We start from the raw sequence: 16,697 nt of genomic DNA, 5'->3' as shown, positions 1-16,697 counted from the left end.
AGCTGATAGATGATCCTAGGGATGGAGCGCACTGCATAGGGATGACAGTTAGTATTAATGTAATATAAAGAGGAAAGAAAGAGCAATTGGGGGATCTTTTCATAAACTATATAAATGTCTAACCAATGTACTGTATATTTGAAACTAATAATAAAATAAATATAAAATAAAATTAAAAAAAAAGTAATGACGATGAAGAGCAGGAGGAGTGAAAGTAAATTTCACTCACGGAGGCAAGTTTTTCTGTGAATCCCATGGGTGAAATCAGGAAAAAATTCAACAAAAGTTTCTCTTTTTCCAGTACAGTAGTCACCCCTTATACATGGTTTCACTTTGTGTGTTTTCAGTTGTCCACTCTCAATTATGGTCCGAAGATATTAACTGGGATATTCCAGAAATAATCAATTCATAAGTTTTAAATTTCATGCCATTCTGAGTAGCATAATGAAATCTCATGCTGTCCAGCTCTGTCCCTCTGAATCATTCCTCTGTCTCCACACTGCAGACACTAGTCACCCTTAGTCACATAGTAGCTGTCTTGGTTATCAGATCGACTCTCAGGGTATTGAAGTGTTTGTGTTCAAGTAAAACTTATTTTACTTAATAATGGCTCTAAACTGCAAGGATATTGATGCTGGCAATTTGGATATGCCAAAAAAAAAAAAAACCCTTAAAATGCTTCCATTAAGTGAAAAGGGCTTAATAAGGGAAGAAAAAAAAAATCATATGCTGAGGTCTCTAAGATAAAAACTAGACTCCTATCTGTGACAATGTGCAGAAGGAAAAAGAAATTTGTCGTCACACCTCAAACTGCAAAAGTTACAACCACAGTGCATGATAAGTACTTATTTTAGTTGGAAAAGACATTAAATTTGTGGATAGAAGACATGATATCATCCTGGCTTGAAGATCTTTCTGACATGTCATTAGAAGGTCAATAGTAGCCTAATAGTGTCACAATGCCTACACCTTTTACTTCGCTTCATCTCATCATGTAGGAGCTGTATCATCTCATATCATCACAAGGGTGAGTACAGTACAGTAAGATATTTTGAGAGACAGAGACCACATTCATATAACTTTTATTATAGTATATTGTTATAATTGTTCTATTTTAATACTAGTTATTTTTGTTAACATCTTAATGTCTTAGCGAGCCTTTATAGGTATTCATCATTTTAATATTAACTTTAATATTACTTGATGCAATAGATTCTACCAAGTGATGCTGGAGATACAAAAATAGACACATTTTATTTGCCATTAAAGGATTTATGAATATTTTATTGAATTTTCAGGTCCCCAAATATAGTGCATATCATAAGAATACAGCTTTATTAATTGTTTTACAAACTGATCACATCCATGTAACCAGTATATAAATGAATGAATAGAAATTATCAGTATTACTCAGATATATGGCTGATCCTAAATGTGATCTATTAATTCTCCAAGCTGTATCCTTAGTCTTAGTTCCCCAAAACTTACCCCACATCTCTTAGCTTCCTCTCCTATCCTTCTTCTTTCCCTTCATCCATCACTGTGAAGTAAGAATTCATTGTAAGTTGGTACATGGGGAAGACACCAGACTGAGCACCAGGATGGAATCCTATTTGTCTTTTCTCAACCAGTTTAGTCTTTATGAGGGCTTAGCTCTTTGCCCGGGAAGAGATTTCAATAGAATAATCCCTAGAGCAGTGGTCCCTAAACTTTTTGGCACCAGGGACCATTATTCCTCTGAGAATCTAATGCTTGATGATCTGAGATGGAGCTGAGGCAGTGATGCTAGTGCTGAGGAGCTGCTGCAAATACAGATGAAGCTTCACTCGCTTGCCTGCTACTCATCTGCTGTGTGGCCCAGCTCTTAACAGGCCATGGACCAGTACTGCACTGCAGCCCAGGGGTTCGGACCCGTGCCCTAGAGCTAGTTTAGTAAAGGATACAAGGTCTCTGAGGATTCTAGTTTCTAATTTGTCCCTGAGTTATGAATACAAAGCTATGACTTCTAAGAAAATGAAGGCAGGAAAATAGTGAAGTTTTCTGTTTACCTTGTGAGTCTCCATTAACTTTTTGTTAACTTGATGTGTGTTAGAGCACACAGTGATTGATGGAACACATTCTCTCACCACCGTGGATCATCATTAAGGGGGGATAGTATAATTTTGTGTTTAAGAACAGGGCTCTTGAATCAGAACACTTTTGTTCCACTTGTAGCTCTATAAATTCACTAGCAAAAGTGACATTAGAAAGGCTATTTATCCTCTTAATTTTGTTGACCATTTTCTTTTTCAGTTGTTTCTTCTGCTTTACTGCACCAACTCATTTCTCATTCATAGTTAATATCAAAGGTAGCTATTTACTCTTTCAATTATTTTTGTTGTTGTTTAATGTGATTAAAGTTTGTGTTATATACAATAGGCAAAATTAACATAAGATTTTGTAATGGAACCCTGTAAACTTACCAAAAATTTTTAGCAAATGCTATTATTGCCTTAGATGTTTCAAGTAAATCTAATTAGTCTATGAAAAAGAAAAATTTTATTGGTGCAGGTATGGTCCTACATAGTCCTTTTGCTTTCTTTCTTCCTCAGAGATAGTAACTAAGCAATATATCTCAAAAGCTGGACTTACAGAGACTTAGTTAATGCCAATAGTCTCCTCATGGGTGTGTGACCAATATGATACTTTCAAAAGGGGGTCCAGCACATGGGGATTAATGCCCTGTGATATTTGAGGTTTAACACTGCCTTGAATTTTTAAAACAATTTTATCTTTAAATTTAAGTTCTATAACCAAAATCTGATATAAAAATGGGACAGGTCCTGAGGTTTGGAGCCTGGCTCATACATTCATACACACCTGCTATACCTGCCATATCTACCCAGGATGGAGTCAGCGATACTCCTGGCCATGACCTATGATCACTATGTGGCCATCTGTAACTCTCGTTGCTACACATTGGTATTGACAAACAAGGTGGTATTCATTATCATATTGGTGATCCTACTGAGAACTTTGTCTTTTGCTATACCCTTTGTTCTACTCATCCTACGGTGACCATTTTATAGGCACCAAATTATCCCTCAGACTTATATTGAGTGATAGGCATCAATGGCCTGGCCTGTGCCAGCATCAGGATCAACATCATCTATGGCTTATGTACTAGTTCTATCTTGGCTTTTTACATTATAGCCATTGTTATTTCCTATGTCCAGATCCTTGGTACTGTCTTTGACTCTCTTGCCAGGACTCTCAGCTCAAAGCACTCAGTACCTGTGGCTCTCATGTGTGTGCCATTTTGGCTTTCTATACTTCTGCATTTTTTTTTCATTCGTGATCCATAGATTTGGCCAGAATATACCACACTACATTCACATCCTTCTGGCCAATTTCTATATAGTCATTCCACCTCCTCTTTATCCTGTAATCTATGATATCAGAACTAAACAGATTAGAAAACAGGTGCTGAATGTATTTTTCAAGAAAAATACATAGCTCTGGTAAAGAATTAAATTTAAGAAGAGAGTGGTACTAATTATCTACACTGAGAAGGGGAAGAGAACATTTAGAATTTATACAGCTGTTCTTCAGGAAGGCTTGTCAAGCTCCTTCGCAAATCCAGAAATGGAAAGTTAAGACCAAGTCAAGTGTATGAATAAAAGGGTTATGTAATTTTTAATTGTTTGAAAATAATTCAGATTTCTCATGTGAAAAAAATCCAACACTTTTTCTGTTTCAGTTATGACTGAGTATATTCATTATGACTGAGTCCACAGTCATAGTCAAAGTAAAACTACCTCCCCACAAAAAAAAACCCATACCACAAACAAACAAAAACTATAAAGCCCTTTACATTCTGATTTCAACAAAAATAGTGCCTCTCCCTGACTAGTATTTCTCCTTAAAATAATAAATTCTGGAACATTTCCCACATGCCTGGATTTCCTATCAAAAAGAACGTTATTCTTGACTTTGCCATGTTAATATTGGAAGTATGAAATTGATATCATGACTATGTCGTATGAGAAAGTTTGAGATTTTCCGCCACAAGTGGAATTTCAAAAATTTGGCAATGTTGGTAAATTTGCAGTCTTTTTTGTTTTAGATCTGTATTGTGGTGTTTATTTGATAGATGGACACTTATAAAATCTGACTTACTGATACTAGTTGTTAAACAAACAATTATCTTTCAAACAGTTTTGTCTCTGTGTCTTTTTTGCCACTCCACAGAGGAGTTTCGCCCTTATGGAATGTTGGAAGTCTTAGAGATGTTCTAAGTATAGTTTTACTCGTGTGTGTGTGTGTGTGTGTGTGTGTGTGTGTGTGTTTTAAGATGGAACTCTAGTTCTATGTGATATCACCCAGTGTTCTCCAGTTCTCTGTGACCTCATTGACATTATGTAGAAAGTATTCAAGGGAAAATATGTTTGTAATTCCCTGCCAATAAAACAAATTTTTCAGCTATGTTTTATTTCAGGACTTCTCAGAACTTTTAATTAACAAATATCCATTTGAAACTAAGATGTTATAGATGTCAGAATGTTCCTTAGAGAGTCCCATGACAGTCATATTCTGTAGAATGCACTTTAGAAAAAAATTCTACTTATTTTTATTGCAATAGAAAATATGATGTCATAAATTCTTAGAAGGATTTTGTATTGCTTATCATCATAACTTGAACTGGAAATTATTTGAAACTAATTAATCAGTTATGCTCTGTAGTTATAGGCACAAGTAGCCTTTTCCAGAATCCTGTTTTGACATTGAACCCATCCCTTATCTATTTTTTCATTCTACTTATTAAACGAACTCTAATTTACATGGCCCCAATTCCATCTTGAATGCTTTGGAAAGTGTTCATTCTCTTTATATATTTTGACGATTTAGTCTTTAAAAGTTTGGTAGATTTCACTAATGTAGACATCTGGGCTTAGAGTTCTTTGTGTTAGAAAGTTGTTAACTACTTTTTAATAGGAAAAAGACTATTCAGGTCATCTGTTTCTTCCTGTAGTTGCAGTGAATGCCCTCAGTGAATGCATCACAAGATTCGTGTTCCTTTAGCTTCACCTTGTGTTGAGGATGCTGACTGATGAGACAAAAGGTTTTCTTGGTGCCTACCTCACTATCAGCTTTGATCTTCCCTTTGTTTCTATGTAGCAGATAAGACCACTCCATGTTCTCTAGCCTCCTTCAGGAGTACAGCACTGTTACTTGTTACTTGAACCCAGCTAGTCTTGTGAAGCTGGGGATAACATATTACCAATTGGGTTAGTTCAGTCTCAGTCTTAGCCGGGAGCTGTGTTTCCGTGTCTTGAAAGTGGAGACTTTTCAGTAATTCTGCCCTTTCCTTAGTGTTGCAGGAAACTTCTGATGAATCTGCTTGAAGCCCAGGGTTATAGAGTTGTTTTGATTCTTTTCCTTAGGAGCAATGGGCCTTCACTTGTGCTCTTCCTCCGGTGGCTAAAAGCTTTTGTTTCTTAGGTGAGAAAAACTGGGCAAGGTGTAGTTCCCATCCTACAGTGGCTGATATTCCTCTCTATCAGGACTGTTTTATAATGAAGGCCTTCTTTGGCCTCTAGTCTTCCCCTCAGACTTTCTCATGAAGATTCAGTTGAGGTATAGGGAGAAAAACTCAAGGTGGTGTGAATTCCCCTTTGTGTCACGTGCACATGACTACCAGCCATCCTATATTCTCACATAGGATCACACTCAGCTTTGAGGAATTGTTCAAAAATTTGAACAAATTCTTTTCACTGGCTTGCATGGCATCTGGCATCTGACCCTGGTAAACACAGGATCATGTTCCATCTTTCTTTGGAGTTGCCTATTTTTCCTTAGTTTTGGGGTTAGTTTTTTGGTCTATGATTTCAGCTATCTGACAGGTTCAAGAAAATTGTTAGTTTTTAAATCTAGTGTGTTTTTGTCATAAAGTTTTGAGTGATAATCTTTTTATTTAACTTTGTATATGCTAAGTGAAAACTCTAAGTCCTGGTAAAAATTTTAAATTTGTTGTAGCATCTGAGTGGAGGGACAACTATGTGTCCATTGTCAACTTCCTACAACTGTATTTCTCAAAGCAGGGACTGTGGGATGCTGAATCACAAATACCCAGGATGATTGATAAAAAACAAATAGGATTTTACTTATGAAATATATCATAGAAATTTTTGCATATGATCATTTTAGAGTCAACCTGAGCAGTCTGTATTCTTAATAGGCTTCAAATATTCTAAATTTTGAGAACTATCATTCTGGAAAGTTGAGACATGATTATTAATCATATTCGTGGATGGAGAAAATGTGATAATCTTTAGGAAGTGAGATAGTTGAATGCAGAACTGGCTAACTCAAAACTGAACAACAACCCACCCTCTGCCATACACGCACACATGCAGACACATATACACCCTTGACTTGACTTAATCCACAGGGAACTTTGTTTAATTACCTACCTGATGGAATTGTCCTATCTTCTGGAACTGTTTACTGACTTTCTAAATTCTATAGCTTTGGCTAATTATCTATTTTGTACTTCTGTCATAGTACTTGTCACATTGATATAGCATAGTGTAATGTAACTAAATATAGTGGCCAAGAATGTAAATCCAGTGGCAAACTTCCTAAATTCAATCTTGGCTTCACTTTTCACCATTTCTGTGACCATGAAAAAGACAACTAATTTTTCTATTCCTCAGTTTCCTTAAAGTGAAGATATTAATCCTTGTAAAATGAGGTTATTAATGGTACAAACTTTGTCTAGTTTGCATGAGAATTTAATAGGTTAACTTATGTAAAGAATTCAGAAGGAACTATGAGAATGTAAGCCCTATATAAGCATTAGATGTTATTATACTGAAAAAAAAATGTTGTATGTCTAAATCAACTGTATCAAACTATTGGAACGAAATGTTTCCACCCTGTTATTAATGTTCATGTATTATAATGCCCATTCTTTTGCATGCCCTTATTCACTATATGTTGGGGAGAAGCTGCAATAGATTTGAAAATTTGCTAAGAATAAACTGAGTAATTTTAATTAAGACTTCTTCTCCACCACCACCACCACCCACACACTTCCTGGTAATGAGACTTTCTATAGATGTTACATGTTCTCTGATGTTCCTCCATGTTGTGAGTCTTCTTGTTTTGATTAGAAATATATGCCTAACTCTGAGGTTTAGTTAGAGTGTTCACCGGCTCTTGAGCAAAACCAAGTTCTCCAGAATAGTCTTCATCACTAAGAAAAATGATATTTTGAACTCACATCTGCCACACCTTTTCTTACCTCAGTCTTTTTGGGAATCACATGGGAAATAAGGATATATTTATTGTGTGCACCTCTGAGACTTTGAAACTGATTATAAACCTTGCCTTAGACATCTCTGTAGCCCCCACAAATTCTTATCAATAATTAGATATTGTCTATATTTAAACTGAGGGTAGTTATGGAGGATAAAATGAGCAGCAGCAACAATTTCGACATATGAGCCTTTTTTCACCCGAGATCCCCATTCAGTGAGATTTGGTTATATATGAAATCATTCTGAGATTATAGGAAAATTATGGCTTTAGAGCTAGAAATACTTTGACTCTTAGCTTCTCTACTCATTATCTCATTGAATATGAGTTTGTTGAGCTATTTATCATATGGTTATTGATGATGATTAACTCTAAAAATATTGTAAGAGTTAAGTGATTATGTATACAAAACAGAATACAGAGCTTGGAACCTCGTAAATCTTTAACAAATGTTGATTCTTTTCACATTTTAGCTTGGGGGGTGGTGAAGTACATCTCTAAAATATATTTTAGAGGTCAACTAATTTCTCTCTGCCTTAATTTGCACAGCTGCAGCTCAATTTTAGCTGGATCTAAAAATCACCTAGGAGACTTTAAAATATAGATGTCTGAACACTACTCCCATTATAGTTTTGCCTTCTCCAGAATTTCATTGAAATAAAATCATAGTTTGTAGTCTTTTATCTGTTAGTCCAATGCTTGTGATATTTATCCATGTGAAATACAGAACACCAAATGAAGCAATAGGATTTAATGACAAGGAAAAAAATAATTAGCTACAAAATTATAATTTGGCCAACAAAAGACTTCTTTAAAGTAATAACAGATTCCAGAAGACTGTAGGAAAATGACTTCAAAAGGCAAAGAAAATGTAACAACTGGAGAATGAAATTGTATAGCTAGAAAAATATCATACAAGAATGAGGATAAAAAAAAATCTTTAGATGAACAATTAGAGAAATTAGCACTAATAGACTCACTAAGAAAGTATTTTTGCACATTTTCCCAATGTACTTGAGAAACAAGGTCATTTAGTCAAGAAGAAAAGACTAGGGTGAACAAAGAAATTTTTAAATCTGGTAGTAAGTCTTAAATGGTAAACCAAAGATATGTGATTATATATTGGGTCAATTTAAATATCTCTTGTTTTTAGCTTTGGATGATTTTCCATAGTTTTTGTTTGTTTTGTTTTGTTTAATATTTTGATAGAGTTTTACTTGGTAATATAGCTGCCTGAACATAATGATTATTAAAACATAGAATATATCTTTGAATGAGTTATTTCTTACAGAAAAATGTTAGCCGTCTGACCATTAAGAGAGGATCTTGATGAAGACACACATTTAAAGACAAATGATATAACATTTGTTCAGATACCAGTCAGCAACAAAAAGGATTTAATTCAAAGGCTTTGAAAAACTGAAAAATTTAAGGAACCTGTCCCATATTTTCTTGGTCCTTACCCCATAGATAATAGGGTTCGCCATGGGTGGGACCAGAAGGTAGATGTTAGCCACAAATATGTGGACATGGGGAGCCACATAGTGCCCAAACCTGTGGGTGAGAAAAGAGAAGAAGGCTGGAGTATAGGATACCAAGATGATACAGACATGGGAGCCACAGGTGCCCAAGGTCTTGAGTCGGGCATCTTTGGATGGGAGGTGGAAGACAGTATGCAGTATGAGGACATAAGAACAAATGATTAATATGAAGTCCACTCCTCCTGTAAGGAAGGCAACAATGAGGCTGTAGGCTCTGCGAATTTTTGTCTCAGCACAGGCAATCTTGATGAGGGCCATGAACTCACAGTAGGTGTGTGAAATGACATTGGTTCTGCAGTAGGGAAGCCAACGTAGCAGAAAAGGGTGAGGACTGAGCAGTACTGTGCCCCGGAGTATGATAGCTAGACCCATCCCCCCAATTACAGAATGTGTTAGAATAGCTGAATGTCTTAATGGATTACAAATGGCTACATAACGGTCAAAAGCCATGGCCAGGAAGAATCCAGACTCCATGGTGGAGCAAGAGTGAATCAGGAAAACTTGAGTGAGGCAGGCTTCAATGCAAATCTCTCTATCATGAAACCAGAAGAGACTGAGAAGTTTAGGTACAGCTGTAGTACACACAATAAGGTCAGCTACAGCCAGCATGCAGAGGAAGAGGTACATTGGCTCATGGAGGCTGGGGTCTGTCTTGATGATAAACAGAAGAGAGAAGTTTCCTAGTAAAGCCAAAAGGTAGGCCACACAAAAGGGGATGGAAATCCAGATGTGGGCAGCCTCCAAACCAGGAATGCCAATGAGAATGAAGGTTGATGGATGGACATTTGTCTTATTGTGTGCTGACATAACAAGCATCAGATGTTTTAGCTTTCTTTTCATGAATTTTTCTCTAAAGCAAACAAATAATAATTTTAATATTTTGAAATCTGTGGTGAGTTAAGTAAACTAAAATGCAGAGATTGCAGGTCATAAAGTAATTACAATGTCCTTAAATATGTATATAGGAATTGTTTCATCATCTAAGTGTCAGATATTATTTCAGGGTTATAATTTGTAAAGTGGCTTATCTAAAGATGCTAAATGAAGGAAAATAGCTAGTCATCAGATATCAGAGTTAAATATATGAAAATCAAAAATCTTCCATATATTGAGAGGAAAAATGATACCAAATGAAAGCTGAAGAATGTATATGAGTAATGGATTTGGACAACTTAGTAATAAAAGTGCAATTATAGGACACTAAATAGAGTGAAACAGAAGAAATAATAGGAGGTTTTGAGTAGAGAATATTCTTTTCTAATAAGATTTTAGTCATAATAATTTTGGGACTTACACACTTACAGGGTATAGCTTTGAGACTGAAATACCAAAATCTGGAGAATGTGCCAATTACTGGGATTCTCATTAACATGGGATTCATTCAAGATGACCAGAGTGGACCTGAGGACAGTGTGTCAGGAAATAAACAGCTCGTTGTATTGGTCACAATTCTCTATTAGCCTGGAATTTGTGTTTACTCCTGACCTTAGCAGCAAGAATTATAACAATATAATTATAATACATATTCTGAGCTTCCTTCACTTTCTTACATGTATCAATTAGTCAACTTTATGAAATGCTATTAAGTTCACTCTATAAGCAGTCTACTGCATTCAAGCTTTCCTTCATAATCCCTCCTTTGCTCTGCATACTTCTCCTTCATTGGCTGATCTCTACCCCAATTCCCAAACTATGATTTGGAAATTATATTTGTTCCATATCTTAAGATTATTAGAACAACATTTTGAAAGTGAAGGGGAGCAGAATATGCTATCCCCAAATATGCCACTCTGGCGTGTTGATTATTTTGAATTAAAATTATTTGAGAAATAGCCAGTACAATAAGGACACTCTGACCCTCCTTTATCCCATGAAAGCATAAAATAAATCCATGTATACATACCCTCCTTGTACCAGGAAGATAGAAAGAATCATTATCACCAGAAATAGGGTATTCAGGGACAAGAAATCTACATAAACAAAACTTGTTACTTCTTTACTAATTTACTACCCAAAGTCCAGGTCCCCTTGTCTTGTCAATTCTTCACAAATTTATTTTTTCCTTTTCTAAAAAGAAATAGCTTCTTGCTTTGGTGACTTTGAGTCTCATATTTTTATGAGTCTCTGTACATACAAAATTAAATTTGTCTTTTGTTAATCTCTTATATTGATATAATTATATAACTGCTAAAGAATGTAGAAGGAAAGAAGGAAAAAATTTTTCATCCCTACAAAAGTTGTACTCCTTTCCTAATAGGCAGTTTGTTTTTCCTTTTTTTCTTATTAGGAACACATTTGACACCGTTCCTGAGATACTCTTTTTACTTTATGAGTAAAGTCAAGATTTATGGAGTCTCTGTGATCAATTAAAAAAAAAAATTCTAAACTAGTGTCCATTGAAATGGGGACTGGACACCAATATTGAATTAAAATAATGACACACATTTTTATCTCTCAGTCTGTTGTGGAATTTTCAGACTCAAAGTTTTTGCTTACTTTGGCCTTTGGCCTTTAAGTTTGCTAGGAATGGATGTTCTCTTTTGACCCATGGAAACATGGGTCACGGAGCTTTGTAAAGTTTAAATAATGGCATTTCTGTGTGAATTCTGGTATAAATTGGAACACAAAGGATACAGGAAAACCAGATTATTGGTAAGTTATGTAATAATATAATAGACATTTTTAAATGCTTAATGTGATTCCGTTGTTTTCCTAAGAACGTTTTATGTATTAACTCATAAATTTTATCCCCATTTTAAGATGAGGGGAATTAAGTGACTTCTATAAGGTTAAACAGCTGGCAAGTGATGGACTTTGTTTCTAGTTCACACACTGATTCTAGAATTGTTATTATTAATTATAGCGATAAATTGCCCTAATGATGTAACAGTCTATTTGCATTTGTGCATATAAGAAAGAGGATAGGAATTATTCCGTATCAAACATTAGAAAAGACCAACATCATTGATTTGATTATGAATACTGATTAAAGCGCCCCCAGCCGCCACTTGCCGTCATTTTTAAGTCCATAAAAGAACTAGTCCAAATCTAGGCTTTCTTTTTGTAATTTACCCGCTTCCAATGTACTTACTCTTAAAAGATGAACTCTTACCTCCAAGTGAAAATTCACAGAGTGAAAATTCACAAAAGCTCTCTCAATCTTACCCTGTTCTACCATTAGGTTTATTTATATATACATCGAGCTAATGCATTTTTCATGCTTTCCCTTTTTTGTTGTGAAATGAATATTTATATCCTTTTATCTACATATGTCATTCCATCAACATTCTCAAATTTTTTATGCACTTTAACCTTCACTGTCTCTATTTGCCTATCCCATTACATAACTTAAATATATTTACCAATAGAAAGTATGTGGACAAATTATGTAGAGAAAACATTCACACTGAAGTGAATGTAAATATTCAGTCACATACGATAGATCTTATTTTTACTTGCAATCGGGAAATTAAAATTTAAAATAAATATAATACAATTCATACATTATATTTTTAACCAACAGAATATCCAGAATGATTATAACAAGTGTTAGTGTGGTTTGGATTAAAAAGCAGCTGTTATGCACACTTGATTGGAGAAATTGATCCAAATTTTAGAAGAAAACTATGTAGTAAACATTATTATTAAAAAAAAAACACAAATTTTGGCAGAACAGTTTAACTACTTGTCATCTTAGGGAATGAATAATGTTCACATATACACATGGAAGTATATACAGTGATTCTCATTGTTAAACTGCCTGAAATACAATAAAAATGAAACATTTAATATGTCCACCAATAAAATAATAAGTTAAAATATATAGAATATTTATATTATGGAATGTTCATAAGCACTTAGAATAAATTATATTTATAAAAAATGATATAGAAGGAATTCAAATGAAAAATAGCAGAAATTTGATTTTTTCATTAACATTGAAACACATACAAAAATTAAACATTTGTGCATGTGCATATGTGTATGTGCTATAACATATAAATACATTTATACTGAGAAATTTATAAATACAGAAAACAATCTAAAAGGATACATACTCAATTTAGTAAAGGTCTAAAATATAGGATAAATGAGAAGAATATGGACAACATAATATAGCTATATCACTGTGGTTTGACTTTTTTAAATAGTGTCAATGTATTCTATATCTTCATGTGTTACCTGTATAGTTTAAGGTAAGTAAATAAATAAATGCAGAGTTAGAATTGTATTCATCAGAAAAAAATACAAACCAAGAAATTACAAATGAGATTTGGCCTTCTATGTTTTGTAAAATATTAGGAATTTTTCTAACCTCTTAAAATACTTTTTCTCTTATCTTTCTGTCTAGAGAACAGGTCACCTATTCAATTCATGAAGTTGATAGCTCATGTCTTTGTTTTTCATGATATTTCTTCACACACAAAACATCTTAGTAAATTGGTTAGAAATGAAAACTCTACTCACATATCAGCTTCTCTGAGTTTTTTTTTAAAGAAACTTTGAACTATCAATAACATCCTCCCCTCAGTGTCCCTGTGGTTTGTGCACTTGTCTTACTTGTCTTCTGTCTCTTGTCATATATTTTATATTTTTTCATCTCTTTTTCCTTTATTATACTGCAAATTCTTATTTGGCATAGGACATATATTTTCATATTTTATCTTATTCCAATGAATTAATGAAGACAAAAAGAAAAAGAATTACTATTATTCTTCTTCTGGTAAATAATTTCAACATAAATGTAAGACAATCAGAGGAATCACTATAGATTTATTATAGTCCACATTGTCCTTAAACACTGTGGTATATTAACAGTTTCCTGATTACAACATTAAATCTTTCAGACATACTCAGGGATGAATCTTCAACAAAATTGAATTCTATCTGCATTTTTTTCTTATCTGATTACAGGATGCAGAAAAAGAGAGAACAGAGGAAAAGAAACTCATATTTGCTTTTGAGAATAAAATAAGTAAACTATAATGTCTTCTAGAAAATTCTACATCCCTATTCATCCCTTAACAAAAGTAAAACAAATCTACTCGAATTGGCTTATATTAAGGTACTATATTATTTACGATGCAGACATTATCCCAGTTAATCATAAAGGAAGTTTTTGGACAGATAATTATACTTATAACATAGATTAAAAATAAGCTCAGAATGTTCACTTAAATTTCCTAAAGCTATTCTACTATGAACTCAAGGAGATGGAATTCAAACCCAAGTATAATCATAATGTTTATAATCTTTACATTAATCTTTACATTAGGAGATGAGCACCTCATAAAATTTTCTAAATGTAAAACAACATAATGCATGTAAGACTGCTTTGAGCGGCATGAAACATTGCTCAAATATCATAGATTTGCTCAGAAGATAGGATTGATACATCTATACTCCAATCTTTTTCTTCATCAGCCTTCCTCTGATGTACTAAACCAAACAGAGAAACTTATGTACAGATTTATTCTCAAGCAGTTACAGCCTAATCTCAACCCATAACAGTGCAAACAGCAGCAGTCCATTCAGGGGCCACCAACCCAAATGAGTTCAGTTGCCCCAAGAAATTCTACACATGCCTGTTTTTCAGAGCCTGTTTGCTCTAGGTAGAGCCTTGAAACCTTCTGTTTGGCTATTGTCCGCCTAGCCCCCGACACAGATGAGACTGACCACACTTTTACCTTGCTGGGGTTCTACGGGGATCAGGATTTATACCTACCCGGTCTGAGAAAACCTTTAGTTCTCTCAAGGCTTATAGCTTTTCCAAATGAGCTCAGCTATAGACATGTTTCCTAATTTTTGAGGCTCCCATGGGCAGGGAGTGGAGAAGGCCTCTTGATGGTGTCAAGGAAAAAGACCATTGGGAGTTAAAAATTTTAATTCAAAACTCAGGTCCCAAGCCTTTAGGGGTAACACCTTAATCACAAGAGAATCCAAGAAGGGTGGAGGGAGGGAAGGTGAGTCTTTATCGATTGTCTCTGGAGCCTACCTCTCAGAATCATTTGCTCTTAAATATATCATATGTATGTATCAAAAAAAGGAAAGATATTATTGTGTGTTCACCACCCAAAGTCAAAACTACTTACATCGCCATATATTTGATACCCTTATCCTTATCTACCTCCCTCGATTCCCCCCTTCCCTCTGGTAGCCACTAAACTGTTGTTTGTGTTTATGATGTTTTGCTTGTTTATCTTGTTCGTTTGTTGCTTTCAGTTTTATATCCCACATATGAGTGAAATCAAGTAGTTCTCAACTTTCTCTCTGACTTATTTCGCTTACATTAATAATCTCTAGATCCATACATGTTGTCACAAATGGCAGTATTTCATCTGTTCTTATGGCTGAGTAATATTCCGTTGTATAAATGTATCATTTCTTCTTTATCCAATCATCTATGAAAGGGTGCTTTGATTGTTTCCATGTCTTGGCCACCATGAATAATGCTGCAATGAACACTGAGGTGCATATATGTTTAGAGACAAATGTTTTCAAATTTTGGGGGTAGATACTCACAAGAGGGATTGCTGGGTCATACAGTAATTCTATGCTTAGTTTTTTGAGGAACCTCCATACTATTTTCCATAGTGGCTGTACCAATTTACATTCCTACCAGAAGTGTATGAAGATTCCTTTTTCCCACAACTTCTCCAACACTTGTTATTACTTATCCTGTTGTTGATAGCCATTCTAACAGGTGTGAGGTGGTATCTCATTGTGGTTTTGATTTGTATTTCCCTAACAGCTAGTGAGGTTGAGCAACTGTTTATATGTCTGTTGGCTGTTTGTACGTCTTCTTGACAGAAGTGTCTATCCAGGTCCTCTATTTTTCAGCTGCATTTTGTTGTTGTTGTTGTTTAGTTGTATGAGTTCTTTTTGTATTTTGGATATTACTCCCATATCAAAGATGTTTGCAAAAATCTCTTGTTCATTTGGTTGCCTTTTGGTTTTGTCAATGGTTTCCTTTTGCTGTGCAGAAGCTTTTTAGTTTGATATAGTCACATTCATTTATTTTTGCTTTTACTTTTCTAGGCTTTGGCATCAAATGCATAAAATTCTCTACAATCTAAGGTCCATGAGTTTAATATTTATGTTTTCTTCTATACATTTAGGTCTTATATTGAGATCTTTAATCCATTTTGACTTAATTTTGGTGCATTGTGACAGATAGAAGTTTAGTTTCATTCTTTTACATGTGGCTTTCCAATTTTCCCAGCACTGTTTATTGACGAGGCTTTCTTTTCTTTATTACATATTTTTGGCTCATTTGTCAAAAATTATTTGCCTATTTATATGTGGGTTTATTTCTAGGCTCTTAATTCTGTACCGCTGGTCTGTGTGTTTTTTTGTCTGCCAATACCATGCTGTATTATTGAATTGTATGCTTGAAACCTATGTGATTTTATTAATCAATGCCACCTCAATAAATTTAATTAAAAATAAATAAAATCACTTAGATCTTTCCCCTTAAAAAAAGAAAAAAGAAAAGATAGTCTCTAGTCCCTTCATTTTAAACAACGCCTTTTTATTTTTAATATAGAAAAACATAAAGAAAAAACTAACATTGATTATAATGTTAACTTGATTTGGTTTAATTTTGTTCTATGATTTTATTATTTGTATAATTTTGAATATTTAAATCATATTAGAATTAAAAATTTTATATCATAACTTTAAGTTTTATGTTATGACATATACCTTAATTATTTTCATAATTCATCAGAATAAACTTCACAGGAAATTTATTATATTATATAAAATGGAGATTTTGATAAAAATTGAATTGTATCTAAATATGAATGTGGAAAATTTGACATATTTAAACATACAATCCTCTCAGCCATTTAACGG

General features: G+C 34.1%; 1 protein-coding gene and 1 pseudogene across 1 annotated transcript; one reads left to right on the top strand and one right to left on the bottom strand.

The window, feature by feature from the left end:
* The first annotated feature begins 2,886 nt into the window (after positions 1-2,886).
* On the top strand, positions 2,887-3,495 carry LOC120590498 (olfactory receptor 52E1-like; annotated as a pseudogene).
* Positions 3,496-8,696: 5,201 nt separating this feature from the next.
* LOC120590152 (olfactory receptor 52D1-like) lies at positions 8,697-9,680 on the bottom strand. The gene has a single exon (XM_039847786.1). It carries the CDS (start codon positions 9,678-9,680, stop codon positions 8,697-8,699), a length of 984 nt encoding a protein of 327 aa, XP_039703720.1.
* Positions 9,681-16,697: the final 7,017 nt, after the last annotated feature.

Source organism: Pteropus medius, unplaced genomic scaffold (assembly GCF_902729225.1).
Source record: "Pteropus medius unplaced genomic scaffold, Ma_sr-lr_union100, whole genome shotgun sequence".
NCBI lineage: Eukaryota > Metazoa > Chordata > Mammalia > Chiroptera > Pteropodidae > Pteropus > Pteropus medius.
The sequence above is the reverse complement of the archived record's forward strand: the minus strand, read 5'-3'. Positions and strand labels throughout refer to the sequence as shown.

What these genes read in the sequence shown, in the direction of transcription:
- LOC120590152 (XM_039847786.1), bottom strand. Translation starts at nt 9,680, where the DNA reads ATGAAAAGAAAGCTAAAACATCTGATGCTTGTTATGTCAGCACACAAT.